This window comes from Patiria miniata, unplaced genomic scaffold (assembly GCF_015706575.1).
Source record: "Patiria miniata isolate m_02_andy unplaced genomic scaffold, ASM1570657v1 HiC_scaffold_3, whole genome shotgun sequence".
Taxonomy (NCBI): Eukaryota; Metazoa; Echinodermata; class Asteroidea; order Valvatida; family Asterinidae; genus Patiria; species Patiria miniata.
In genome coordinates this window covers 23,922,989-23,949,766 of record NW_024037069.1, presented here as the reverse complement: position 1 = coordinate 23,949,766, position 26,778 = coordinate 23,922,989, and the positions used below count along the sequence as shown (strand labels likewise).

Sequence of the window (26,778 nt, the reverse complement as noted above, 5' to 3'; positions counted from 1 at the left end):
TTGTAGCAATATGTTTTGAGTGTGCTTTTCGAAATTCGACAGTAGAAAGTTAAAATTTAACTATTTTCATTGTTGAGTATTTTTATATTCCCGTATTTCGGTATGTTCATTACATGAAGCATGCCAGAAGATCCAGGATAAAGGGTGTAAATGTTCTTTTTTTATTTGTCTTTCCCTCCTATGCAAACATACATTCTGTGCCAAGTTGTCCTTTCAGTCAAAATCAATCAAGTGACTGTTTTTAAGTGTTAAGAGCTCCCAGCTATAGGAGGATTGACTGGCTGTGACTGTTTATGTAACTTGGTACAGCCATTCTCTGACTGTAGGTGATTGATAAGCCAGCTGTGCCACTGCCTACCACTTGCCTGCCTTTGTCTGTTGACTGAATTTGACTAGTCACAGTGCTTGTTTGAAATATGATCTGACTGTTGTTGACTAGCCTGTGTAAAAGTCATGGCAGGGGAAGAGTATTGATTTTTTGACTGTTCAGATAGCAGGAAGGTTTTAACATTGAATGAGACTTCAGATTTTTAAAGGACCATGCAATGTAATTCTTTTAATGCAATCCTTGAAAATACACCATTGTTTTGGTTTTATGCTAATAAAAATTCCCATATTCATGAGCAAAAGTGTAATGTCATTTCAGACAGAAACCTAAAACTATTTTAGCAAAAAAAGTGCCAGAATTTTGGATATTTTGCTGTCATGAATTTTCTTTTCTTTGGTGATTCGTTGTTGTCTCAGTACACGGCAGTAAGCCAATGAGCAAACTTTCCAACAAATTAATGTTTTTAGTGAGTCTATTTTTGGGTACACAATTAATTTGAAAAGAAAACCCCTAAAATCTGGAGTCTTAACTTTCACTGGTACCGCTGCTTTAGTAGCCCTAGCAGTGAACCCGGTGACCAGCGTGGCCACTCGTCAGATTTGTGAAGGCTATGCCAGTGCCATGTAAAAAAAACCAAAAACATCAACTACACGTTCTAAATGAAGCATCAAGGACAGTTCCAACTGAAACATCAACTACCCGTTCCAAAATATCAGTAATAATATTTTCGAACGTGTAGGTAATGTTTTATTTAGAAAGTGTAGTTAATTTTTTATTTGGAATGTGTAGTTGGGGTTATTAGGACGTGTAGTTGATGTGAATCTCTCTATCTGTATTTTCTACAATGTTATTAAAAGTTTGAATAAATTTGTGTCCAACAACTTTGGCATTTACAACTTTTGTGTTTCTTAATGTACGTGACTTGTACTTTAAAGGGGCCCTGAGATGAAATTTCCTGAGGAACACATTTTGTGCAACTTTCTACTCCCCTTAAAATGTACGGAAACTATTTGATATCCCTTTTTTGGTTAATTTTATTGAAAAGTGCACTTCTTTAAACATTTAAAATTGTCCATGCTTTTCCTGACAACTGAGGGCATTGTTGTGATGTCATTTTAAGAAGGCACTGTTCAGTTTAGGGGTTTTCTGTTAAAAACTGTGAACCTTATCATTTGCTCATTGAAAACATTTGTGAGAAAAGACTGCTCATTTGCTTGTCATTTACTCAGTGATCAAAACTTCTGGCAGCTTTTGGTGCTGAAATAGTTGTAACATTGAGGTTTCTGCCGGAAATGACATCACACTTTTGCTCATAAATATGGAAATTTTCATTTTTAGCATAAAACCCCAAAAGGCACCAAAAACCCTGGGAAATGGTAAAAATGAAAGTTTGAAATAAGGTAAAATGGGACACAATCTCCATGCTTTTTTCCGGACAACTGAGGGCGCTGTTGAGGCAGACAGCTCCAGCACCAGATTTCGCGAAGAGGGCAGGTCCGTTTTCAACACCAGAATTGGTTTTAAAACGACCATTTTTAAGTTTATTTCAAGTGTTGTTCCGTTTGTATGGAGTGATTTGAGGGTCCAGGCAGCTGTTGCACTATAATTGTGCTCATTGTATGGAGGTTTTGCGTGAGTGGTTTTCCCTATCATCAACTTAACCTTCAATCATTGTGTGTTGCATTGCCATTGACCAGTTGCGATATTTGTTATGTTTTGCCAAACGTAGTGCCTAGTCTAGTCCAGGCTATCGTCAGGATCGTTACGACAGTAGTAACGCAATTTTCAAGTATTATCGGGGAAAGAATGTTGCAACCGGAAAAATTCTGCCAACCGGACACCACTTTTTTCAATTAATTTTCTAGCTCCAAAAGTTACCTCTTTTTATGGTTATTCCCTCCACTTTCCCTCCTCTACTCTCGCCCCCTCTTTCCTTAATTTCTATTTATCAATCAGTCGCTCACTTCATCGAGATTCGAACCTCGGACGCTTGCTTGATTCACGAGTCTCTTAACCGCTAGGCCGCGCACGATCGCTGTTGCAATGATCAATCTTTGGACGTATTTGAAGTATCCATTGAAATAAACTAAATATTCATGAGAAAATAAATATTCATAATGACGTATTGCACTATCATTGGCCGGCTCATGCGATGTCTCATGCGACGTCATGGTTATCAATGTCATGCGTATAACGTACCGCTGTTCCAGACACTTCAATCAGTTTTGACCGGCTGCTTCAACTCAGATCTGCACTTCATGTGCATGCAAAATGTGCTCCAAAAACACATTTTTACCAATTTTTTTTTCGCATGTCCACTCTTTCCTGGATTCCTCTTGGTTGAAATCACAAGGCAAGGTGAAAATTTTGATGTTTGGCGGCAGGTAAGTGGTGTCCGGTTGGCAGAATTTTTCCGTTCCCCTCGTATGTATTAGCGCTCCACCGAATAGGCATACTGAAATTTAGGGGTAAAATGACGATGACAACAACAATTCGCAACATGAAAATAAAGATGGTGATCACCGCGTGATGTACTGTGAACGCACAAGGCGCGCTGAATCGCACGGCATCAACTGTAAACCACGTAGGAAAATCGTAATTTCTGCCCCAAGAAACTGTTCATAAATTATGAAAAAGGTGTCATTATTTTGAGAAAAGTTTACTTTAGGTTGAAAAGGTCATGGTTGAGTAATAAAAAACACACTTGACTCTAATTTGATCGAAAACCAAACAGGTGCCCTACACTACACGATCGCTGAATTATGTGGTAAACAGAGCCATCAAATGGGGCCCAAAATCTTTCCAGTCCATCCCATCTAATTCAATCCAAACCCCAACAATTTTTCTAATCCTGTTACATTCAAATATGTACATTTTTTTTAAGCTCCAGCTTCTTCACTTCAAGGAGTAAACTAAAGCGTGATGAACCAGAAGAAGGTTCATGAGCCACCCAAGGTGACTGGGCTGTCACCCAAGGAGGGCCCACCAGGAACCAAAGTCACGATTCGAGGAGAGAATCTGGGAATTAATGCCAAAGACTTGTATGGTAAGTCCAAGCCATAAACAAACAAGAAAGGGGGGGGGGGATCAAATATAAACTTATCCAAGATTTCCAATATGGGAATATTTTTTGTCATGCATTCATGTTCAGTGTTCTAACAAATGCCAAGGGAAATATTGAAATAACCATTGCTGATTTTCTTGGGGGAGTGTGGCCTAGTGGTTAGGTTTTGTGACTCATGATCAGAGGGTCAGGGGTTCGAATCCAGCTGCTGGCCATATGTTGTGTCCTTGGGCAAGCCACTTCATCCCCACTTGCCCTTCTCTGACCAGGAGTATAAATGGGTACCGGCATTAGCTGGGGAGTAATCTGCGATGGACTAGCATCCCATCCAGGGGGAATTATATTCTCAGTCGTTTCATGCTATTGAAACCAGAGGTAAATGCCCGCCTGATGGGCCACATTGGCTCGTGACAGACTTTACTTTTGCTTTTTACTATTGTCTTGCAGCATTCAGTTCCAGAAACATTTGTAAACCATCAATAACAAAAGTGATACAATTCTAGTGTCATATGCTGTGATCAAATGTCACATCATTGAAAAAAAGTAGAGCAATTTAACTGTCCTGTTTCTGTAGATTGACTGTGTATGCAACATACCTGTTAATTTAACCATTACTATGGCAACACTCAGGTTTAACCATCTGTGGAGTGAACTGTTTGCTGCTGGCTGAGTGGATCTCTCCAAGTAAGATCACATGTCGCACGACAAACTGCAAGGGTATGGGGGAGGTCATCGTCACGACAAAGTCCGCTGGTGAGGGAACGTGTACGGTCAAGTTCCGTGGGGTGCAGTTTTTGCCAAGTAAGTTAAAAATCATCATTTTCCCGTTCGGCAAAGAAAGTTTCCCTCTCTGTTGGAAGTTGAAAATATAAAGAAGGGACCAACAACCAAACATTAACCCTAACCGAACTCAGCCCATCAAAGTCCAACAGCAGGTGTTGTTGAATTCTGTTGGGATATAGGTACAGTACCCCTAAACTGATGGTCTTTTACATTGGGTTTGGCATACCTCCAGAAACTAAGTCCACCAGTGTGTGTGTGTACGATTTCCCATGTGGGTGTTCGAATTTGCCTGGATGGGTATGGTTCCTAGTAAATTAGGCTGGGGAGTTAGGGTTAACGTTATCATATTGATTTCATCATTTTGATATTCAGATGCTCTTCAGGAATGTTCGATCTGGATGGACGAGTCGTCCATCTTTGAGCGTCACCTGACCACTATCCACAGACCCTCTTCACCCTTGCAAGGAGGTCGTGAAGACCCACTGGGATTGGCCGTAGAGAGCACATCGTGAGTAACAACCAGGATTTCTGTAGTAAAACTGATCTCACAAGCAGAACTTGCTCCTTATGTAACTTGTTTCCCCTGTGATAGGCATGAGTAGACGCTTTGAACTTTCGTTGTCTTGAATTCAAATACCAGAAACAGCTGTCAGCAGTACCAACTTCACAACTTGAAGGGGTTCATTTTCTTTTCTTTTTTCGGTTCCGATCAGGGTTCTATCAGATGAGGAGCTCACTTCTATGTTCCCTATGGGTGAGTGTCAAATAAGTCGTTCTAAATTTCGACGAGCAAAAATTCAGACTAACAGCTCAATAAATCATCTCTCTCCGTTAGTCGGTTAGATACCGTAGTTAGTAATAAACGTTGATATTGTCTATTGCTCCTACGTATTTTGACCGATTTCAACCAAACTTTGGCAAAAGTATCAGTAGCTTCCGAGATATTTCCGATTGAGCTGGTTTATCAATTAATAGTAAAACAATTCTTTAAAGTCAAGGCATAATTTCATCTTGTCTGTTTCATGTAATCATGAGTCATTTATAATCATACACAGAACTGAAGACCTATCTCTGAAACTTTGTTCTAGTCGAAATATAAATGATTGATGAACAAAATACTAAAGAAAGGACATACTTCTTTGTCCTTTCTCACAGGGAGCAGTAACCTTGCCCACAAGAACTTTGAACCAGTCTGGTTCCTGATAGAAAACCACAGTTCTACCAGGTAAGTTGTATTACTTGAACATTTCAAACTGTAAGGCTCCACACTCCCACCCTACCTCAAAAGTTGGACCAGAATCAAAGGTTTTCCATGTTTTGCTGTTTTTGTTCCTGCAAAATTTTCAGTGTTTCCTCCAAACCTCACTCAGTCATCTACTTTTCTTTAATTTACTGTTAGCCCCATACACTCTTATAACCAGAAATTTCCCAAATCCTCCAAAATCCTCTTTGCAAAATGGAGGATTTTGCAGGATTGTGGCTATATGACAAAAGTGTGTGGCTGATTTCGGAGAATGCACTGTGTCAAGGTATTGGGACGGACCTTGTGTTGATTATGCTCAGCCGTGCATAAATTTAGGCCTAGATTATACTTGCAATCCTCCGCACTGCTCCAGGACGTCACTGGCTCTGCCTCAACATATTGACAGTGATTGCCAGAGGATTTTGCAGGATTGAGGCAGCGGTCACCCCTCCAAGGACCACATTCAAGAAATAACGGAGGATTTGCAGGATTGAGGCTGTATGCAATTTTTAAATGGAGGCAGTTGGAGGATTTTGCAGGATTGAGGTTGCATCCTAACAAAAGTGCCTGGGGAGTTAGGGTTTAAGAGGGATTTTAAATACACTATCGGATAACTTCATCTGCTACCACTTCTAACACATCCTGTGACTGTTACATGTATCATTTTTTACAGCTTTGATGATCTCAAGAAGGGCCTGGTCCACGTCCAGAAACAGTCGTCTAGTCTGAAGACGGAAGGACCGCAGACATTCATCAAGTCCAACCTGGGAACGTTTATGAACTGTCAGGATATCTTAGCAGGTTAGTATAGGTTTCTCCTTAAAGATCAAGATAGTAAAATAGGAAAACAATTGACAAAAAGTACCCATCCAAATTGGAAATGTTGAGTGTAACACCGTTTGAAACCGGTGTTCCATAGTCGAACTTAACCAAATTATTTAAAAGATTTGAATTGAGTACATGAAACAGTAAGGATCGTCGAAAATCGAAAGACAGACAGCTATTGTCATTGGGAACAACTCCAGAGTCTACACAATGGAAAAATAATACATACAGTTTATCAATGTGTCTCAAAACAAAATTCACAACATGGTTTCGCAGGATGGGGTACTAAATGGAATGAAAAGTCTTGGGGAAAAAATGTTGCATCCTGACTCCACATTTTTCTTCAAATATCACCTCAATAAAGGTCACTCAATGCAAAAATGTTGAAAAGACATGAATCTGGGACTGATAAAACATTTTCAATTTTGTTAGGAAATACTTAAAAAAAATTCTTGACTCTCCTTAGACTTTGTACACAAACCACTGAAGTGGCGTCTGGATACGACATTCTTTCCAGACTTGGTGTTGCATGTTTTTCCTGAATGTCCTTTTTTTGTGCATGTGGAGTTGCTTGTGTAACATTTAACGCTCTGTGTCAGTTTTCCCTTTTCTTTATTGCACAGAGGTATCGAGTGTGTGTGCACATACATAAATACTATATAACTGTAATAACCTTCCATAACAAGGAGCACTGAGTACAACGTCTAACTCCTAATAATGACTGAATTAACATGTCGTCTTTGATTTCAATTTGTTCTTGTCTTTGTTTTACTACTAATCAGGCAGTCTTTGCAGTGGCTGGGCTCCGTTACTCTATCACTTCCCTGGTATCTGGCCATTATCTGGATTTTATTTTCCTATCATTTAACCGGTCAACTATCGTCGGTGCAAATTTTAATGAGAGTGTAGTGGACATCACCGCACTATCCACATGTGCAAACTGTACCACACAGTTCCAGAATGGAGTCCACAGAACTCAAAACGTTTAACAATGGCTCCATGCGCGAACAAGAGAGGGCGCTTTTTACCTCTTTTGAGAGCCCAGTGGAAGGTACACACCACGCGTGCGTACCGGTTTGCACGCGTATAGCGCCAAAAACGCACAACTTTAATACTTTATTCTGAATGTGCACAAAGCCATAGCGTCTTCGCATGAGCGTCAGGCGTCGTTGGCAGTGCGTTTGAATGTCCCTCCCGGTGGTCTCCCCCAACTCTCCCTTTCTCGCCGTTGAGGGGGTACTTATTCACGGAGCCTATTAAACTAATCTTTTAACAGATTTGAAGGTTTGCATGGTGAAGTCAGCAATAAGAAGTATGCCATTGCACCACGCGACAAGAAATCTCTTTTGTGAGTTAGTGAGATTCTGAAAAAAGCAGGGGAAACTGAACGTTTCTGGTGGCGGGCAGAGCATACTATTCAGACGTGGAGTTTCCACTGCTTCTCTTAAAAATACACAACCTCACGAAAGAGATTCCTTGTCATGTGGTTTAACAATTGACTTACTCATAACCTAAGTAACAGCACTAACTAACTATTAATCTAACCACTAACTATTAAACTAACAAGTTAGCAGCACCTCACTTGCATGAGTCCAGTAATTTACACTCCTCCGTTAGGTATTGCATGTTTAGTTTACCTCCTACTAATCCCACCCTCCACCCTAACCCCTTGTGTCAACTCCTACAGGCTTTGCTAACAACCTTTCAAATCGTGAACGTCACTCACGCCGTTGGAAGCCACGCTCGAATACCGAGGTCTGGATTAATACCTTACAAACCCCTGACGAATTCACGCCGGGTAGGACTGGAACACCTCGTACAAACACATGACCCATGACACCAGGCTTCACCCATGCACTCTGACCTTTGACACAGTCACATGGCATGCTTCTGTTGTGTTTGCTCTGCACTCTGTTTCGGTGTAAATTATCTACCATGGTCAAAACTTTTTTAATTGAAATGTTTAGATGGAAAGAAATGCCATTCTTAAACAAAAACACCGCAACAGATGTTATATTTTTCCCTTTTCCCAAGCTTACAGTGTCTTCAATATCGGGTTTGCCCTTGGCTGAGGTATCTTATAAGTACTGTGTACTCAGTGTTGTCCCAGACTTGCAAGAAAGAAATTCACAAGCTTAATCGGGTGGAACTCGAAAAGCAATTGAGTTTACAATATCCCAAACGTCAATTAAATATTATAAATACCTATCATTGTTATTATGTATTTCTGGTAATGAAACCAAGGATTCCTCAAAAGCACCCTAGGCACTGTAGCTCGCAAGCCTGAAGAAACCTGTAGAGAGAAGACAATGAGAAGAAATTACAGTTTTAGAGGTGGGAGGAAAACCACAGAATGATATTCTAGGGAAAACCCATGGAATCAGGTAGGGACTGAAAATCCACATGTTGGCCCAGCAGGCGGGATTCGAACCCGGGTCCCAGCAGTGGAAGGCGAGGAAAGTACCGCTACGCCAACCTGACTCCCCAACTATACTAGTGACAGTATCTAAACTTTTTTCAAGTTTACCATGTATGTTCATTGTTGGTCTTTTTCCTGTGACGTTGCTAGACTAGTGGTATTGATATATTTGATATATCAGTACCATCATATATCAACCTTGATATCTTTATTTCTATTCAACATTATTTTTGAATTATTATCAATTACTGTAATTATTCAGCATTACATATTCATGATGGGACATGGAGCGGGTGCTACATTGCCAGGGACTTCATTGCTTCTGCTTCAGTTTCTTGAAAATTTCCAAACAAAATCTACCCAGTTGCATCGGTATTGAATTCAAAGACAACTCGACGGGAGGACATAATAATGTTTTCAGTAATTGAAAGAAAAAGCGATATAATGCACAATTCATTTCAGGCTTTTCTTGCAGGGTGTCACACGCCGTCATTACACATGGTTGCACGTTTTTCACAGCGATCATTTTGCACAACTATTTATTATTGCGATTATGGTTGCTTTATAGGGCTGTCCCGAATTGATTGAATATTCAAATATTCAATCATCTGCTGAATATTTGAATAGCTTTTTACCGGTTCAAATACTCAAAAGAAAATAATTACGCACGTACACGACTGAATGTGTAAAGTTGCTGCTCTTTATTGTCAGATGCCACTGTTTGTCCTGGTGACCCAACTTTTTTTTCAACGGCAATTCATGTTCTCATCCTTTTAGCTGGCTAAAGCCCCTGACAGTTCTAAAATACTGCAGAATATTCCAGCAGCCCATAAAATTGATCGCTGGACGAAAATTTTACCAGGTGCACTTTGCGTGCAACAATTGACGGACGCTGCATGCAGTTGCAGCTGGCTTGCATGATTTTCATCGGCAAATTTCGAATATTTGAATATTCAGTCAAAGGCAGTTTCGAATAATTGAAAGCCATATTATTCAAAAATGGACAGCCCTAGTGCTTTAACATCCCCACAGATGTACACACACTTTGACATATTACAGTTCATCTGAGCAGTGCCTCCAGTACTTTTGATCGTCATGACCCCCTTAAGTTCTTGGACCTCACAAGGAACCTCAGATTCAAACCTCAAGACAGTGATATAGCCTGTCTCCGTTTAGAAACCTAAAGCCTCTCATGAAGCATGTTCCTCAAGCTCACAGTGGATAACAGATGCCACACCTTATGAGGAACAGGTGTTCAGAACCTCAAAATCCCGAGGCGTAAACCTCTAGACCAACAGTGCATCTGAATTTAGAAACCTCATGCATCTTGTGAGGCACACAATGAGTAACAGTTTGTACATTTTGATGTAAAAGTATTTGGGCCTCAGAACCTCACAGATTACCATGCCTCCAAACTATAACTTATGAGTTTCAGACCCAAACCTCATGCCTCATCTGAGGTTTCAGCCTCGAGGATTAGGCACCTCAAAATCCATACTTCACACACCTTGTGAGGCACAAACCTCAAGTGCTATTCCTCATTTACCATTCCTTAATAACATCTTCTACTCCTCAGCAATCCATGACAGCCTCATGAGGCATGAACCTCAAATACAGTCCCATGCCTCATTAACCATTCTTCATTAACCACACCTTTCACCCTTTCAGCCATCCATGACAGTCTGGTGAGGCACGAACCTCTCGGCGTGCCTCTTCCTGACGTCGCTGAGGAAGGTGAGGAAGGAGAGGAGGAGACACCTCGAGGTTACACCTTGGAGAAACTCGAAGAGTCTCTCATCCGTAAGTTCTTAATATTTGTTTCTTAATAAGTTCCTTTTCTTGGAGATCTGTAAGCTAATATGGTATATATGAGGCGGTCTGGAAAAAAATAAGACAAAACTGGGCACAGGCCCAGAAAAAGGCCAAAAAAAAAAAAATCCTGAATGGTGGTGACTTTTTTCCTGATTTTCCGATTTGTTGATATTTTCTAATCTTTGATATGTCAACTCTACATATTTTAAAGTAATAATATAAAATTGTGAAGTAAAAGTGTTTCTAAGGAAAAACGATTGGCATTTTTCATTTTCACAAATACAAAACTCGACATTTTAAAAGCCTTTTTCTCACTATTTTACCTACTTGACATGTCGATAAATGCGAACTTGAAACAGCCATAACTTGTCAATGGAATGTCCAATTAAAGTGCAACAAACAGTATTATCAGAAGAATTAAATTCTCTTTCCTAATACTCGAAAACCCCACATTTTGGCAACTCCTCATGTGTAGATGCTCATTTATTTCTTTCATCAGTGATTATGCCATGATGTTTAATTTTTCCATACAGAATGCAATGAGAATGCTCAGCGTATTTTCAAGAGCGTCTTGCATCGTAAGGACCGTGCGGACTCCACACGCAATGCCCTCAATGTCTTGAACCGATTCAAATTTCTTTTCCATCTGCCCATCACGATTGAACGCAACATCAAAAAGGTGTGATGATCTGACCTGACCTGACTTGACCCGACTTGACCCCACCTGACCTATCCAAAAATGGATCAAAAAATTTATCAACATTTTTTTTTGTCATGCCAAGAAGAGTCAAATTGTTTGGGTCCTTTTTCGTAAAATATATTTCGTTGAAGTCCTCTTGGAGGATTCAGTAGCGGATGGAAAGTAATTTTTTGTGCTAACTGACATTTTTAAAGGTGATGGTTTCAATTCTGTTTCTTCCTAAATCACTGCTTTCCTGGTTTTTTTTTTAGATTTCCGTTATCTGTAGCTTACAAGTTTAAATGTTTATGTTGCCAGGGCGACTATGAGGTTGTCATTAACGATTATGAGAGAGCAAGGCAATTGTTTGCTGACACGGAGGTCACCGCCTTCAAGAAAGGTACGACCTCTACACTAAAAAATGGAGAAATTTCAATTTTGATGTCTTGTTTTATTAAAGCAAATTCTACCTCTAATATTAGCGTGCACTTTTCTCTGCTTATTGCTTCTTGTCAATGAGAAATGGATAAGTGCTCCATATAGGCATTTCTTCTGTTTGTAAAATCTTAAGGCCATTTTTGTTTAGGTTGCCACTAGGATATACATTTAAGAAGTGGTTGGTAGCAGATTTTGCCAAAAATTTAACATTAACACCTTCATTATGTAAGAAAGAGGTGTTTTTATTTTGTCTTTGGTAGCGTAGTCGGTTATTTTGTATTCTCAACAATCTAATGATACATGTTTTAAAACATAAATAACTTTTCTGTTTTTTGGTTTTTTTGCGACGTTGATCTTCCAATGTTTGTCATTCTGTGGTTGGCTTTGGCAAAGAAAGGTCTATAATGTGAGACATTTGAAACCGTTTGTGTTTCGTCACAGTGTATGAAGAAGTGGAGAAGCGTATTGTCGACCTGAGAGTTCAACTCAAAAACAAATTGATGGAGCTACCTTCGACTCTGGATGATCAGAAGAAACTCATCAGGTAAGCGATCAAAATCTGCTGAAGAAGGATTCTGCTAAGCGTTATTACTTTGCTTAAGTGTAACACAATCTGTGTTGTCTTAACGGCTTTGGCACTTTCTTGGTTAGCAAAAAAGCAATTTAGGCTCTTCTCCATGGCAATCTGCTTATGGTTGATTGAAGATCTGTCTAAAAGAGACTTTTCAAACAAATGCAGAAATTTTGAACATGGACACTAAAAATTCAGAGAAATTTTAACCATCCTTCTGGCGCTGGCAAATTCAACAAAGCCATCCCAGCAGTCAAAATCAATCAAGCGACTGTTTTTAAAGGTTGAGAGCTCCCTGTTCACATAAAGCAGGATTGACTGGCTGTGACTGTTTATGTGACTTGATACAGCTATGCTTTGACTGTAGGTGATTGATAAACCAGCTGTGCCTACCAGTTACCCACTTTTATCTGTTGATGGAATTTGAAATGTGATCTGACTGTTGGTGACTAGCCTGTGTATAAAGGCCTGGCAGGGAAAAAGGATTGATTTTTTGACTGTTTGTGACTGTCATTGAGATGCATTTCACTATCGTTTGGTGTTTTTTGCAGATATTTGGTGGAGCTGGAGGCCCCTGGTGACCCAGCCTGGGAGTGCATCGTCAATCAACAACATTGGCTCCTGAAGTTGCTGCAAAAATGCAAGGATGACCATCTCCAAATGGGTATGCAGGCTTTTCAGATTTAGGAGTTCTCATCTTGGGAATTCCCTGTCAAATCTTATGACAATTTGAATTAAGCCTTGTTTCAATAACAACATTTTCCGTATGTTTGTGTGTTTTTGTAATTTTTTTAGGCCGAAATAAACAATGGACAACTAACCGGTGGACAATTTTAGTGTCGCCTCAGATTATAATTATCCCTTTAGTGACATGACATTAAACAACAAGATGGTCGGCAGTTTCAAGTTCAATAGTTGACAATCTGTAACTGGTTTCATTTTTTTGATGCAGATCAGCAGAACAACCCTGAGCCGACGAGCGTGACTTTACGAGCCAAGGTGCACCACTCCAGAAACAGATCAGGTTTGAAAGATTGAAGAAGAATGCTAACATTAAGTACTAATAATGAAACTGCATATTGACAGACAACTTCCCCACACCCACCTTCCACTTCAGTGGCCCTTCAACAAAACGAAAACAATTCACACACATCCCCATGTGATTTGTTTTCGTTTTGCTGAAAGAACACTTACCTTCTTGTGATCTGTGGATAAAACTTTAAAACGGTGGTTGTGTTTAAAATTCTGTAACTTGAAAAGTACACGAGTGATTTCAATGATTCTGGTACTAAAAGAAAGCTTATGAATTGGGCTTTCACATCCTAGATTTTGAAAGTGCTACATGCAGAACTTCACTAAAACAATGGTCCCGACATTTGGGTTTTGTTTTTTTTACTCACCCTGTATACATTGTATATATAATTTTTTTTACATTAAGTTACTTTTGCAAGAATTTCATACCAACAAATATTTAAATTCTGGTGAATGGAAACATTTTTCCCATTTTAATCTATTCGAGCTAGTCAATATTAGAGATTCAACACCCTAACCCTAATAAAAAGCATCAGAACAAAAGAAATTCACACTGAATCTTTTTTGACATAGTTTTCTCAGACCAAACCACATTCGAACGGAAAGATCTTTTATTAAAATTTTAAGTTTGCACAAATTTGCGTAAATATTAATTTCTTCTATATGGGATTTTTAGAGCTAATATTACATATTAACTTGATTTGAAGCTTGTAATTATTGATCCAACAACTGACACTTATAACGTAACAAAAATGGAGAATTAATGCTGAGAATAGATGGCATGAAGTAACTTTTCAAAAACATGCATTTGATTTCTTTAAATATTAATAACAGAATTGCTCCATGGACTAACTTGTATGATGTCTTAAGACAAGAATGGAATGACCATCATTTGCATTTTGTTGCTTGTCATTTACAAAACTAATTTTCCATCTAATTATATTGTAATTGGTTGCATCTTTATTTCTGAGTTGGAATGCCTACTTTTGTTTTTCCTTTTTATGTTTTCTTTGGTTACATTTCTGTGCTGTTTTTGTTTACATTTAGGCTCTTTCAATCAAATGAAATTCAACACTGCTGATTCAGGTGAGCATGGCATCGTGCGATCGGCTGAACTCACGTTTTGCCATTTTTTGTTTTCTTTAAAAGATCTTTTCTTTATTATATTTTACATCAACGCTTATAAAAGCACGTTTGTTTTCAATTAAATTTATTTTATGTCTCGGCAAATGAATTGTTAAAGGAGAAGCATTTTAAAAAAAAAAAAAAAAGGAGATGGACGCCTGCTGTGTGCAGGATTCATTGTCCAAAATCAGTTTAATGGGAGTATACAACATTTGCAAACATAAAAAAAACACCAAATTATCATGAAATACCTTACTGGACTATTAGTAAACGAAATGCTAAAGCATCCTGTGAAATCGTGGCACCCGGTGTGCTGGCATTTTCAAGAAAAGTGGTATTTTGTATCAATTTCCAACACTGGTCGGCCAACCAGCGTTAGAAGAAACTTCCTTTTTTTTTCAAATACTGCCTCCAATTTACCTTAATTTGATTGGTCCACATTTTGTTTGCAATCAGTTATGCACTTATGAATGGGTACAAGCCAGCTAGACTGGTTCCCTGGCCTTACAATTCCCCAACGTCTATAAATAAAATTGCTGTGTTTCGTCTTAAGCGGGTCGGGGAACCACACTACAAGATTATGATCGTTTTTTCTTGGTTTTTCCAGCATCTACGAATGCAAAAGTTCAAACAAGTGTAACAATATTTGCCGTAAAATACGAACCCCCCCCCCCCAAATCCATCCAGTTCTGAAAATTACAGCAAAAGCAAATGTTGTATATTCCCTGAAAAGTGCACTTGAAAGTTCATTTGTTTTCAAGTATGTACTCCATACACAAATACTCTCTAAAAATTAAAATGTGTTATATTGCTGTTAATGTAAGGAACCTCACTGTTCATTTATTTTATTTATTTATTCCTTTATTTACTCAGGGTGAACCCAAACAGTAATAAACTGATTTTTAGTGGGCCCTTAATTAAAACAATAAATAAACATAAGTTGTGAGCCTAGAAGACATAAGATTATAAAACAAGATTTTTTTCTAAATTTACTTGAAATTTTCGACCACATTATTGGGACACATGAAGTGCACTGATTTCAGACTGATATCAAGTGGTGATCCTTATTCTTGGTTTGGACTGTACCATTTTGATTTCAGAGGGGAAGTACAGCCCTCCCCAGCGTGTTCTCCTGTTAGAGGAATTAGTGGATGTCTTACAACTCACCCTACCAGACTTTGTCAAGTTGGGCCAGTCCTATTTCTCTGCGTCGATTGTGGCCGAGGTATGGTTTGGCATTTGAACAATTATTCAAGGAGAGTAAAGAACAAATGAATGACCAATAAATTTTTCTATCAGGAAGCTAATAGGGTCCACAAGAGATTGTAGTGTGGCATTCAATCATTATGGCATTTCTTTTTAATGCTTGTATGGTGGTACGTAATATGTGGGTGCAAAAGGGATATTGTAGCCAAATGATCAGTTAAGTGATATGTTTTATAGCACCATTTTATTACTTTCTAAAATTGATAAATATTCTAGGCAAAATGATAACCTCATTTGTTGTCAATCTGCAGTTTGTGTTTGATTAAACTGTTATATTGAAACCCATTGAAACATTCATGTTTTCATCTTGCTGGAATTATAATTGCGAATTCTCTTCTTTTTCCAGGCTGGAGGGAAGGACATGAATATCGACAGATCCAAAGAGAAGAACTTCAGGGTGAGTTGAAGATGGTCTTATTTCTGTCTACATGTTCTAGTACTACATGCATGCTCAGCTGTTAATTTTGACGACTTGTGACATAAGAAATTGATCCTGTCTTGTTTAATATTGTTTTTTGTATGACTTTTTTTGGAGTATGGAATCTGTCCAGCTATTCAATTAAGTGGACATCCCTTTCACATTTAGGGTGGCATGGGTGGCTTGTGCGTAAAGCGCTTGCCTCTCACCAAGGTGACCACGGTTCGAATCCTGACCTTGGATCGTATGTGAGTAGAGTTGTGCGTTGGTTCTCTCCTGTGGCACGAGGGTTTTTCTCCAGTCCCTCCAGTTTTCTTCCCTCCGGAAAAATCAAACACTTTCGATCTCAGGCTGTGCTCCGTGGTCATATATGGGTCGATGTGGCCGGCAGCCATAGGCGCCTTTACGTGCCAGCGGCCCGACCACGTTGTAGCCGCGTCCTTCGCAATTCAGCATACCAGCTGCGAGTAAGGATGATTAGCCTCCCAAATTATTATTATTATTATTATCTATTTTACAGCCTTTATTTATACTTTCTGGTTTTTAACCTAAAACAAATACAGCAAATGGTGACTGAGGTGACGGTGTTGTTTGCAAACCTCGTCCGTGCCGCTTTCCTGCCTGACTCACTGATCAAAATACGCAAAGAGGAGAGAGCCAAATATGGATTCTGGTCTGACACCAAGCAAGATGGGGCAGCAGGGGCGTGGCTACCTCCCTGCGTCAGGAGTGTCAGGTGAGTGAAGAGGGTGTGGTCATGTTGGTCAGACACCAAGCAAGATGGAGCAGCAGGGGCGTGGCTACCTCCCTGCGTCAGGAGTGTCAGGTGAGTGAAGAGGGTGTGGTCATTCTGGTTAGATACCAAGCAAGATGGAGCAGCAGGGGCGTGGCTACCTCCCTGCGTCAGGAGTGTCAGGTGAGTGAAGAGGGTGTGGTCATTCTGGTCAGCTATCAATCAAGATGGAGCAGCAGGGGCGTGGCTACCTCCCTGCGTCAGGAGTGTCAGGTGAGTGAAGAGGGTGTGGTCATTCTGGTTAGATACCAAGCAAGATGGGGCAGCAGGGGCGTGGCTACCTCCCTGCGTCAGGAGTGTCAGGTGAGTGAAGAGGGTGTGGTCATTCTGGTTAGATACCAAGCAAGATGGGGCAGCAGGGGCGTGGCTACCTCCCTGCGTCAGGAGTGTCAGGCGAGTGAAGAGGGTGTGGTCATTCTGGTCAGATACCAAGCAAGATGGGGCAGCAGGGGCGTGGCTACCTCCCTGCGTTGGGAATGTCAGGTGAGTAAGGAGGGTGTGGTCATTCTGGTTAGATACCAAGCGAGATGGAGCAGCAGGGGCGTGGCTACCTCCCTGCGTCAGGAATGTCAGGTGAGTAAAGAGGGTGTGGTCATTCTGGTTAGATACCAAGCAAGATGGGGCAGCAGGGGCGTGGCTACCTCCCTGTGTCAGGAGTGTCAGGTGAGTGAAGAGGGTGTGGTCATTCTGGTCTGACACCAAGCAAGATGGAGCAGCAGGGGCGTGGCTACCTCCCTGCGTCAGGAATGTCAGGTGAGTAAAGAGGGTGTGGTCATTCTGGTCTGACACCAAGCAAGATGGGGCAACAGGGGCGGGGCTACCTCCCTGCGTGAGGAGTGTCAGGTGAGTGAAGAGGGTGTGGTCATTCTGGTCAGATACCAAGCAAGATGGGGCAACAGGGGCGGGGCTACCTCCCTGCGTCAGGAGTGTCAGGTGAGTGAAGAGGGTGTGGTCATTCTGGTCAGACACCAAGCAAGATGGGGCAGCAGGGGCGTGGCTACCTCCCTGCGTCAGGAGTGTCAGGTGAGTGAAGAGGGTGTGGTCATTCTGGTCAGACACCAAGCAAGATGGAGCTGAAGGGGCGTGGCTACCTCCCTGCGTTAGGAGTGTCAGGTGAGTGAAGAGGGTGTGGTCATTCTGGTCAGATACCAAGCAAGATGGGGCAGCAGGGGCGTGGCTACCTCCCTGTGTCAGGAGTGTCAGGTGAGTGAAGAGGGTGTGGTCATTCTGGTCAGATACCAAGCAAGATGGGGCAGCAGGAGCGTGGCTACCTCCCTGCGTCAGGAGTGTCAGGTGAGTGAAGAGGGTGTGGTCATTCTGGTCAGATACCAAGCAGGGGTGTGGCTGCCTTCCTGCTGAGAAAAAATGGCTAAGTTGTTTCAGGAATTTAGACAATTTCACTTCAATGCTAAAAATATGCAGAAAAGTAAATGGATCTCATACTAATGAGGACATGAAGTACATATCAGGAAATGATCCATGTATCGTAATGAGAAAAGCTTTTTGTTTAATATTTGAGCTATTATTTGATTGTTTCAGGTCTGTTCTTGGCTCCATGGCAGCTCTGGATGTACCCTCTTCTGCCCTGGATCATGTCCACTCACTAGTTGCTGATCTGAGGGTTCATTGTATGGAGACACTCTTCATAGAAGCCAAGGAAGGTCAGTCGGATGTGGGTCAACACACCCAGGGACTCTTGGGGGGGGGGGGGGTTCGTGGGGGGGGGGATGTTTTGGGTTTGAGATGATCACTCGTTAGTAGCTGATCTGAGGGTTCATTGTATGGAGGCACTCTTCATAGAAGCTAAGGAAGGTCAGTCACATATGGTTCAACAGGTCTTGGAGCTGGGTGTGTTGAGGGGTGGAGATAGGGGTACATCCAGCAGGTGCCTAGGGGGAGTGATTGTTCCCTTATTAGTAGCTGATCCTGTGGTTGATTGTAAGGAAATCCTCTTTGAAGCGACTAAAGCAAATCGCTCATAGTTCAACATGACCATAAGCTTGGATGACACAAATCGTAATCATCTATGGATTTGCTTGCTCTAAATTGTGACTTGCAACTATTTCTCTACAAGGCACTGAATTTCTAGTAATTTGTGTCTTTCAGACATCAGGGGCCTTCATACTAGAGAGACCTGGGTTCTACAGATGGATGATCATGGAGGAATAACCTCGTTGGTGAGTCACCTTAAGATATCTGAAGAGAAATGTTTACCCTCTTCCAAGTCCTTGAACTTGTCTGTTTCTTCTTCCAATTTTGGGATAGATTTTTTATTTTGACAGTAGGGATACCTGGACCCTTTTAACAGAGACAATCCTGAATCATTTAATGTTAATACGATATTTCACAGCATAGGGAGTTAGGATTATTAGTTCTTATTGGCAACGACTCATATATCAACCCTAACCACCCCTAATCATCTGAGGTGTTACGCCTGGTTTTGCTTGATTTCTGAAAATTCAAGATTATTAGCCAAGCTTAAACTGTAGGCTGTGACTCCTCAATTTTTTTATTATTAAGTGTAAATATTTTGGCCATTGATAACATTGTGCAGTTATCAGGCCGCTCCTTAACAAAATTAAACAGATTTTATTGCACTTGTTGAATCTTAAGCCACTAAGCAATTTTTTTCAGTAATGAATTTGATCTTCGTTTATTTTGAGAATGTATTGTTGAGTTTTATATGCTCTATTTTGCAGCCTATGTTGTTTGAGAGCATGGTGGTGGACGTCGTGCAACATCTTCAAGAGGTGGTCAGCATAGCCAAAGCGGGCGAGAGAGACGTAAGAGATTTCTCCTCCATTCTTGCTTGAAATAGTGCCCTCGTGCAGTCATGCACAGAGAGGATAGTCGTAAGCCCTGATCACGCAAGGCGGTACTTACAAATTACATGTATTGTCGTGTTGCACTTCAGGTAAATTTTTGTTATTTGATCTTTCTAGATTTTCAGCGATTACGATGTTCAACGTAAGACGGTAACACTGACCTCAGATATCTTGAAGGTAAGTGTCAAGTGGATTTGATAGCGTAAATGGGGTCTTAACCACACTGGAAATCAGGGAAAACCTTGAAAATGAGTGTCCGTTTTTCCAGTCAGGAAAAACTCGGGAATTTGGGAAAAACACTAAAAAAGCAGGGAAAACTCAGGGAAAAGGATGAAGGGGAGGGCCATGACTAGTGAACATGCTTATGAAAAGATGTTTTCCTCTTGGATCAACTGTAAACAGGATGATGTCAATGATTTTACTTCTTGTGTCTTCAGGCCTTCGCTGGTTGCTTGGAGCAGTTGGCATTCATGGGTGAAACAGAAGCGGATACGCATCGTCTAAGGTCAGACAAATTAAAGTATTTTTTGAAAAACTGTACCATTAATTTTTGACATTTGATATGAAACGAGGAAAAAGAACCATGTTTTCAAGAAAAAAAATGCAGGGTCGAGGTTTTATATAATAGAATAGCACCTGCTTGAGATGGAGACAATATTGGCTGTAATCTACTTTTTTCAAAATAAATGAAGAAATTTAAATTATTTCTGTAAATTATTATTTTTATTCTTCCTCCTGTAGATTATCTGAAGCTCAAATGAGAATCCCTGTATCTTTATTCCAGTCCTCGGAGGACAGTCTTCCTTCCATGGTATGTTGATGATTCACTCGTGAAGCATGTCCAAGGTCTCAATCCTTGGTTTGAAGTCGAAATCCTTAGTCATCGAGGCAGATTTGAAGGCTATGACCGAATCACTTGGCTGTGGCTAACAGTAATGCACGTGTCTATGGGAAGTGGCTGCAGCCACATCCCATAGGCCCATGTGTAACTGTAAGCCGTAGCGGAATTATTCTGATATGGTCAAATATTGGATTTTTCCCTTCACTAACTGAAGTCATCCATTTACATTACATTACAAAAGGTGTGCGTTCTTTCAGCAAAATGAAAACAATTCACACACATCCTTATGTGATTTGTTTTCGTTTTGCTGAAAGAACACTGAACTTTTTGTGATCCATGGACAGAACCCTAAAACAGCGGTTGTGTTTAAAACTCCGTAACTTGAAAAGTACACGAGTGATTTGAATGATTCTTGTACTAAAAGAAAGCTCATGAATCGGGCTTTTATATCCTAGATTTTGAAAGTGCTACATGCAGAACTTCACTAAAACAATGGTCCCGACATTTGGGTTTCTTTTTTTTTTTACTCACCCTGTATACTCAGTATCCATCTTCTTATTCACACCTCTTCTGATATTACAGTTTTACTCTGTCAGTGATATCTAATTCCTTCTGCTGCCTCCAATTTTTTTTTTCAGGAGCAATGTCTTGTGATTGTCTTGAGCAACTGCAACCACGTGTCTCAGTTTGTCATTCCCAACCTCGTGGAGCAGTTCAAGAAGCAAGGCTACCCATGTATGCTGGAGATGGAAAGGGTAAGAGAAATAGGGAAAGAGTGGGAAGATCCAGTGGCTGTGAGGGGAGTTGGAGGCCATCTTGTAGATGGTAATGCACGCTGCATAGACCTTTATGGAAAGCCCTAAATTTGTCCTGGAAAACTCATGGAACTTTATTTTGAGACTTTGGGAACCCTGACCAAGTTAAAACTGGGCGCCGCAATTCTGTTCAGCCAATTTTGCATCAACTATTCTCAACTCCCTGCCCTCTGCCCCTTTCATGTCTTTCAATCAATCAATTCAAATGCGCCTTGAAACATTTGCTCTCCTGGTGAGTGACTTATGATTTCGAACTGACCCTTGTTCCCATGGCAACAGAATGCCCAAGAAGCCTACATTGAGTTGGATGAGAAGATTTTCGAGGCGTACTGTGAGCAGAAGACAGATCCGTTGGTTGGAGCGTTGGAACCCGGGATGTATGCGGGTCATTTTGACTGGGGAGATTGCCCCAAACCAACAGGTAAAAAGTAGGATTCTAAGATCATAGCGGGTTAACCCTTTGGCTGTTGTACCGCCCCAAACCGCTCTTCCTGTTACTCCTTATACCGGAGTGTCATGGCCTAGTGGTTAAGAGCACCGGACTCATGCTCTGGTGTTTCAGAGGCAACAGTGGCGTGGGTTCGAGCCCGGGCCCGGACACTTGTGCCCTTAAGCAAGGCACTTAACCATTATTGCTTCGTCCTTTGGATGGGACGTAAAGCCGGAGGTCCCGTGTGTTGTATAAGGCCTAACGCACGTAAAAGAACCCAGTAACACTTATCGCTAAGAGAAGGGGTTTGCCCCGGTGTTTCTGGCCTCCTAGTTATTCTCCCTTGCGGAAGTCCTTAGGAGAAGAACCAACCAAGTACCAAGTACCGCCCCAGCCCCCCTATGGTTTTATTGATACATTGAGGAATAATTGTAATTACTTGTGGGGACTTGCGATGGATTCGACTACAACGTTGATGATAAATGGACATTGTGTTTTATCTCATAGGAGTGAGGCCCTACATCAAGGAAGCGGTGATGTGTTCTGTGGGGATACACGCTGAGGTCCACGCCATCGCGCCGGCCTTCATGCCTCGTGTCATGGCGCGAGTCTTAGAAGCAATCTCGGACGAGATGGCTCGATTGATGGGGTGTATCGTGGAGTTTAGTCAGAACGGTGCGTTGCATGCGAGGCTGGAGCTTGCCGCTATGGAGGAGGCATTGACTGCATATAGGAATGCTGGAACTAGGTTGGTATTCTCGTGTGAACAAGATTTAGAGACTATCTCTCAAGAACTAAAGACCCATGAATTGTTAGAGCCCCCTTCTTCTCCCCTCCTGCCACCCTCACTCCCCATCCCTCAACCAGCCTACTCCCAACCAGCCACCCCAACTAGCCCACCCCCACCCCAAACCACTTTCAACCACCCCTGCCCCCACTCCTAATCCCCACACCCCCAATCCTGCTCGAGGAGAAAACTTATATTATTTTCCTTAGTAAAAGTTCCTGAGTAAAGAAGTGGGTATGTGTGGTCCAGCGGTGGAGCACAGGATTCATGATCGTAAGATTGTGGGTTCGAACCCCGCCGTGGCCATGCATGTTGTGCCCTTGAGTAAGGACTTTACCTCAATTACTCCTCTCAACCAGTCGTTAAATGGGTACCGGCATTGTTTAATGCTGGGAAGGTAACAGACAGCAGCATATGAGTCTGGCCCAATCGCTAATGAAAGAGAGATGGGCACTCCGTTCCTGTTAACACAGGTTCATCCACTTTTTAAAAAAGTGAAGTAAAGTCTGTCATGAGCCAATGTGGGTCATCAGGCCGGCGTTTATCTCTGGTTTCAGTAGCGTGAAATGACTGGGAATATTTCTACTCCCCCTGGATGGGATGCCAGTCCATCGCAGGTTACTCCCCAGCTAATGCTGGTACCCATTTATACTCCTGGGTTGAAAGAGGCAAGTGGGGTGAAGTGGCTTGCCCAAGGACACAACATATAACCAGCAGCAGGATTTGAACCCCTGACCCTCTGATCATGAGTCACAAACCCTAACCACTAGGCCGCACTTCCCCAAAAAGTTCAGAATTCAAGTAATATTGATATTTTGATGATCTTTTCCCTGAAGTGATTCCTTTAAGGAGGCGTTAGACAGTGTACCAGTTCTAGCACGCGAAGAAAGTAAAAGGTAAGATTCTAAGATTGTATTCTGTTGAAATTATTTTAAAATTAATAATTTAATGACATCATCTAGTGATTGAATTTCAAATCAGCCTCGAGTGTTTCACCTGAAAAGTTTGTCACAATTACAAAAATTTAATGTTTTGTTGTAGGTTGTATAACGAGCATCTGATTCAGTTCCGTAATGAGATGAGATTCCAGCTGTCCTGCTTCACCACAGACTCCATGGATTCTGACGCATACTATTAACCAAAATCCATCCTGTACCAGCACATCCCAGGTAAAGTTTGGCTATTTTGATGTGTACACAAGATGTGGGATCTGCAGGCCTGTGTGTAAAGTATGGACCTAGTTTTGTAGCGTCATATTTCAAGTGGCATTTAGCCTATGCTTGCGCACTAAGGCGCGATTGGTGGATTTGCGGGTTGTGGGTTCGAGTCCAGCCAGGGGTTATGGTGCGTGTGCCCTTGGGCAAGGCACTTTGTCACTCATTGCTTCTCTCCACCCAGGAGTAAATGGGTACCTGTGAGGGCAGAGATGGTTATGTGATTGAATTAGCTTGCTTGCGCCTAACAGGCAGCATCGAGCTGTATACTCCCCAGGGAGCTGAGATGGTATTTGGAATGTTTACTTGGCCCAGTGATCAGGGGTAATAATAATACAGTAAAAGCGCTGTGATTTAGTTTACTAATAAGAGCGGTCGATCCTGTGGGAAATCTCAGACTTTACTTACCTTTTTCAAAACAATCCTCCAGAGCCGTGAATTACAAAGAATGGTGATCGACTGATGGGGGCGCGATCGACCGATGGCAACACGATCGGCTAATAGTGCAACACGATCGACCGATGGTCAGATACAAAATCTGTGATTTAGATGGAATTATTGCAAAAATTATTGGAGCTTGATTTTGCAAGAAGGAAAATTGTGTTTTCATTCGGACTTCAGCAGACATTTTCCCACATAACCCAGACTTTGTGGCATTATTATTATTTTTAAAGTATTTACCGGACTATTGGAAAACATTTTCTTGAGAAATACAAAATTATGTTTGTAATAATATGTAAACATTTTTGTATATGCAGTTTTCACGTTTGGAGAAAAGCCGAGTAGTGTATAAGGAATTATGAAATAAGATGCATAAATGCTTAAACTTGTCTATTGGTAACATGTTCCTGAAATAAGCAGAGATCTAGTCTTCGCAACTACATGCTTTTCAAAAACATATTCCGGCACTGCAACTGGTGACAATGGTCTCTAGAATGAACAAGTTGCATTATATGCAAAAGTTGGAATATATTTTTACATCAAATTGCTGCTAAAAAAAATTGGAATAGTCACCAAATATGCATGCAGTAAAATGTGTAGTTTTTGTAAGTATGCTGTTTAGAATTTGTCAAATAAGGGGGGGGGGAGTGGTTACATGTAGCCTTGTTGAATGTTATTTGCGTCACAGAATTGCTGTAACATTGATTTTTGTTTTTTTCACTAAAATGTAAATGTTTTTAAAAAATGGAACAAAAGAAAAATCAGTGCAATGTAATAGAGTATATAACTTTACTTTGTAATGAAATGTAATAACTTGAGCTATGTATGTAAAATAAAACAATGAAAAACTGAAATTTTGGTTTTGTAGTTTTTGCTTGCAGAGAAGTACACATCGAGTCATGATTGGTTTAATTACTATATCTTTATTTGTCATATCCACAGCATACCTCGGTGGAATTAGGAGTTAAATTACAGGTTTTTATTTATTACAATGGTAAGCAATTTGTACGAAGCATTTTTTTTTCTCCATGAAATGACCTTTTTGGAAAAGATTACAAAAAGCTATGTTTAGGAAGCTATTTACAGCATACATTCAACAAACCACAAATGTCAATTTTAAACTTTAAAGCCCTTTCAAATGGAGTTAAAATCGTGTTTGTGGTAAACCATGGTTAAACACACCAAAAAATTTTAGAAATTATTATAATTTTGTGTTTAAATTTGACAAAAGTACAAGAAACGCCACCTAATACCTTTTGCAAAAGTTAGTTGATGCAGTGTACTGCTTTCCTGGACTTTAAACTTTGTTACCCCAGGTTCGAACTCCACCTAAGCTGTTGTAAGGTTCCGAGACCCTACCTGATTTTCTAGCTAAAATTATGTGAATTCTATTAATAGTTTTTCTTAGATGTCAAATATTTTAGCATGACCTGCAATTCACCGCAACAACCCGAGAGACTTTCTGAAAATCATCCGACTTGTTTCGTTATTAGATCTCGCTGAGCTATCTGCGGTGTAAAGGTTAACCCATTACCAATTTTAAAGCAAATTTATATTTTTATCAAATTGGTGAATGTTACCGTGGCAACAATTTTACAATCGGTTAATATTTACAAATGTAAACCAATGTAAATAAGCTGGCATGATGAAATTAATGTGAACAGCTTTTACTTTGGACTACATATTAATGGATGACTACGAAAGAAAAAGAAAAAAACAATCCCACCAACCCAAAATAAACATAAAATAAAACCAAAAAGAAAATATCTCAGAAAATATCCAAAAAAAAAAAAAAAAAAAAAAAAAAAAAAAATGAAATTCTGTAGGCTGAAATCAGTGGCAATTTCAATGGAACATTAAAGAAAAATAAACAAGATCAATTGTTCACTTATTTATATGTGAACATTCTAACTTCTCCACAAAAACTGACACATCTGCAATTAATTATTTGCAAAAACATAACAAAAACAGGTTTAAAACCTAAGCAAATCTTTTTAAACATTTTGTTCAGGGAACATATTTAGTTAAATTTTGTTGATGTCTCAATTCACAAAAATCCGTTCTTTCAAAAAGAAATAGATGAAGTTTAACTGCATGAATCTTATGTATATTTACATTTCGTGATATCACCAATCATTAAATGTATAGAACAAAGAACAACATAGTTGCAGATCTTATGATATACACTCGACATGCACATGTGACCAACATAGCAAGAGTTACCTGTGCGTCACTCAACAACCTTTCTTCCGATTGTTTTTTTTGGGCAGGAAAAAAAATTCAACTTCAAACTCTGTCAGACTGTTTTTAGAAAAGATAATATTTCTGACCAATACTTCACAAAAACAAAAAAAAACAGGTGCAAAATTTGCAGAATTATTACTTGGCAAATTCAAATGTACATTGCATCACATGACATTTTGGCCGCTAACCTTTTCTCAGCTTTTTAGCGTAAATTTTCTGAGCTTAAAAAGTTCCAGCTCCATAGCATAGGCCTCAGTCACACATCATCCCAAACACTGGTACAGGCCAAACTTTCAAGGTTTCTGATTGGTTACAGGTAATGACTTATGCATATCTCAACCAATCAGAATAATCCCCTTGTACCATTATGCACACCAAGATGGCA

The 26,778-nt window shown here is 40.4% G+C and overlaps 1 protein-coding gene across 1 annotated transcript; it reads left to right on the top strand.

The window, feature by feature from the left end:
* The first annotated feature begins 1,779 nt into the window (after nt 1–1,779).
* On the top strand, nt 1,780–24,886 carry LOC119737815 (exocyst complex component 2-like). Its single transcript, XM_038212430.1, has 29 exons — nt 1,780–1,960; nt 3,213–3,374; nt 4,023–4,193; nt 4,548–4,683; nt 4,889–4,929; nt 5,331–5,400; nt 6,092–6,219; nt 7,931–8,030; nt 10,323–10,462; nt 11,008–11,153; nt 11,472–11,553; nt 12,033–12,135; nt 12,714–12,826; nt 13,115–13,186; nt 14,242–14,280; nt 15,420–15,544; nt 15,932–15,982; nt 16,567–16,739; nt 18,336–18,457; nt 18,903–18,973; nt 19,496–19,579; nt 19,739–19,798; nt 20,059–20,126; nt 20,363–20,432; nt 21,101–21,217; nt 21,557–21,698; nt 22,215–22,455; nt 23,331–23,390; nt 23,536–24,886. Exons 2-29 carry the CDS (start codon nt 3,251–3,253, stop codon nt 23,630–23,632), a joined length of 2,946 nt encoding a protein of 981 aa, XP_038068358.1. The 5' UTR covers nt 1,780–1,960; nt 3,213–3,250; the 3' UTR covers nt 23,633–24,886.
* Nucleotides 24,887–26,778: the final 1,892 nt, after the last annotated feature.

Bases quoted from the DNA above. Each gene is read 5' to 3' on its own strand.
- LOC119737815 (XM_038212430.1), top strand. From the start codon at position 3,251: ATGAACCAGAAGAAGGTTCATGAGCCACCCAAGGTGACTGGGCTGTCA. The intron at 12,827-13,114 runs GTATGCAGGCTT...TTTTTGATGCAG, and splicing joins GGATGACCATCTCCAAATGG to ATCAGCAGAACAACCCTGAG. The intron at 21,699-22,214 runs GTAAAAAGTAGG...TTTATCTCATAG, and splicing joins AGATTGCCCCAAACCAACAG to GAGTGAGGCCCTACATCAAG.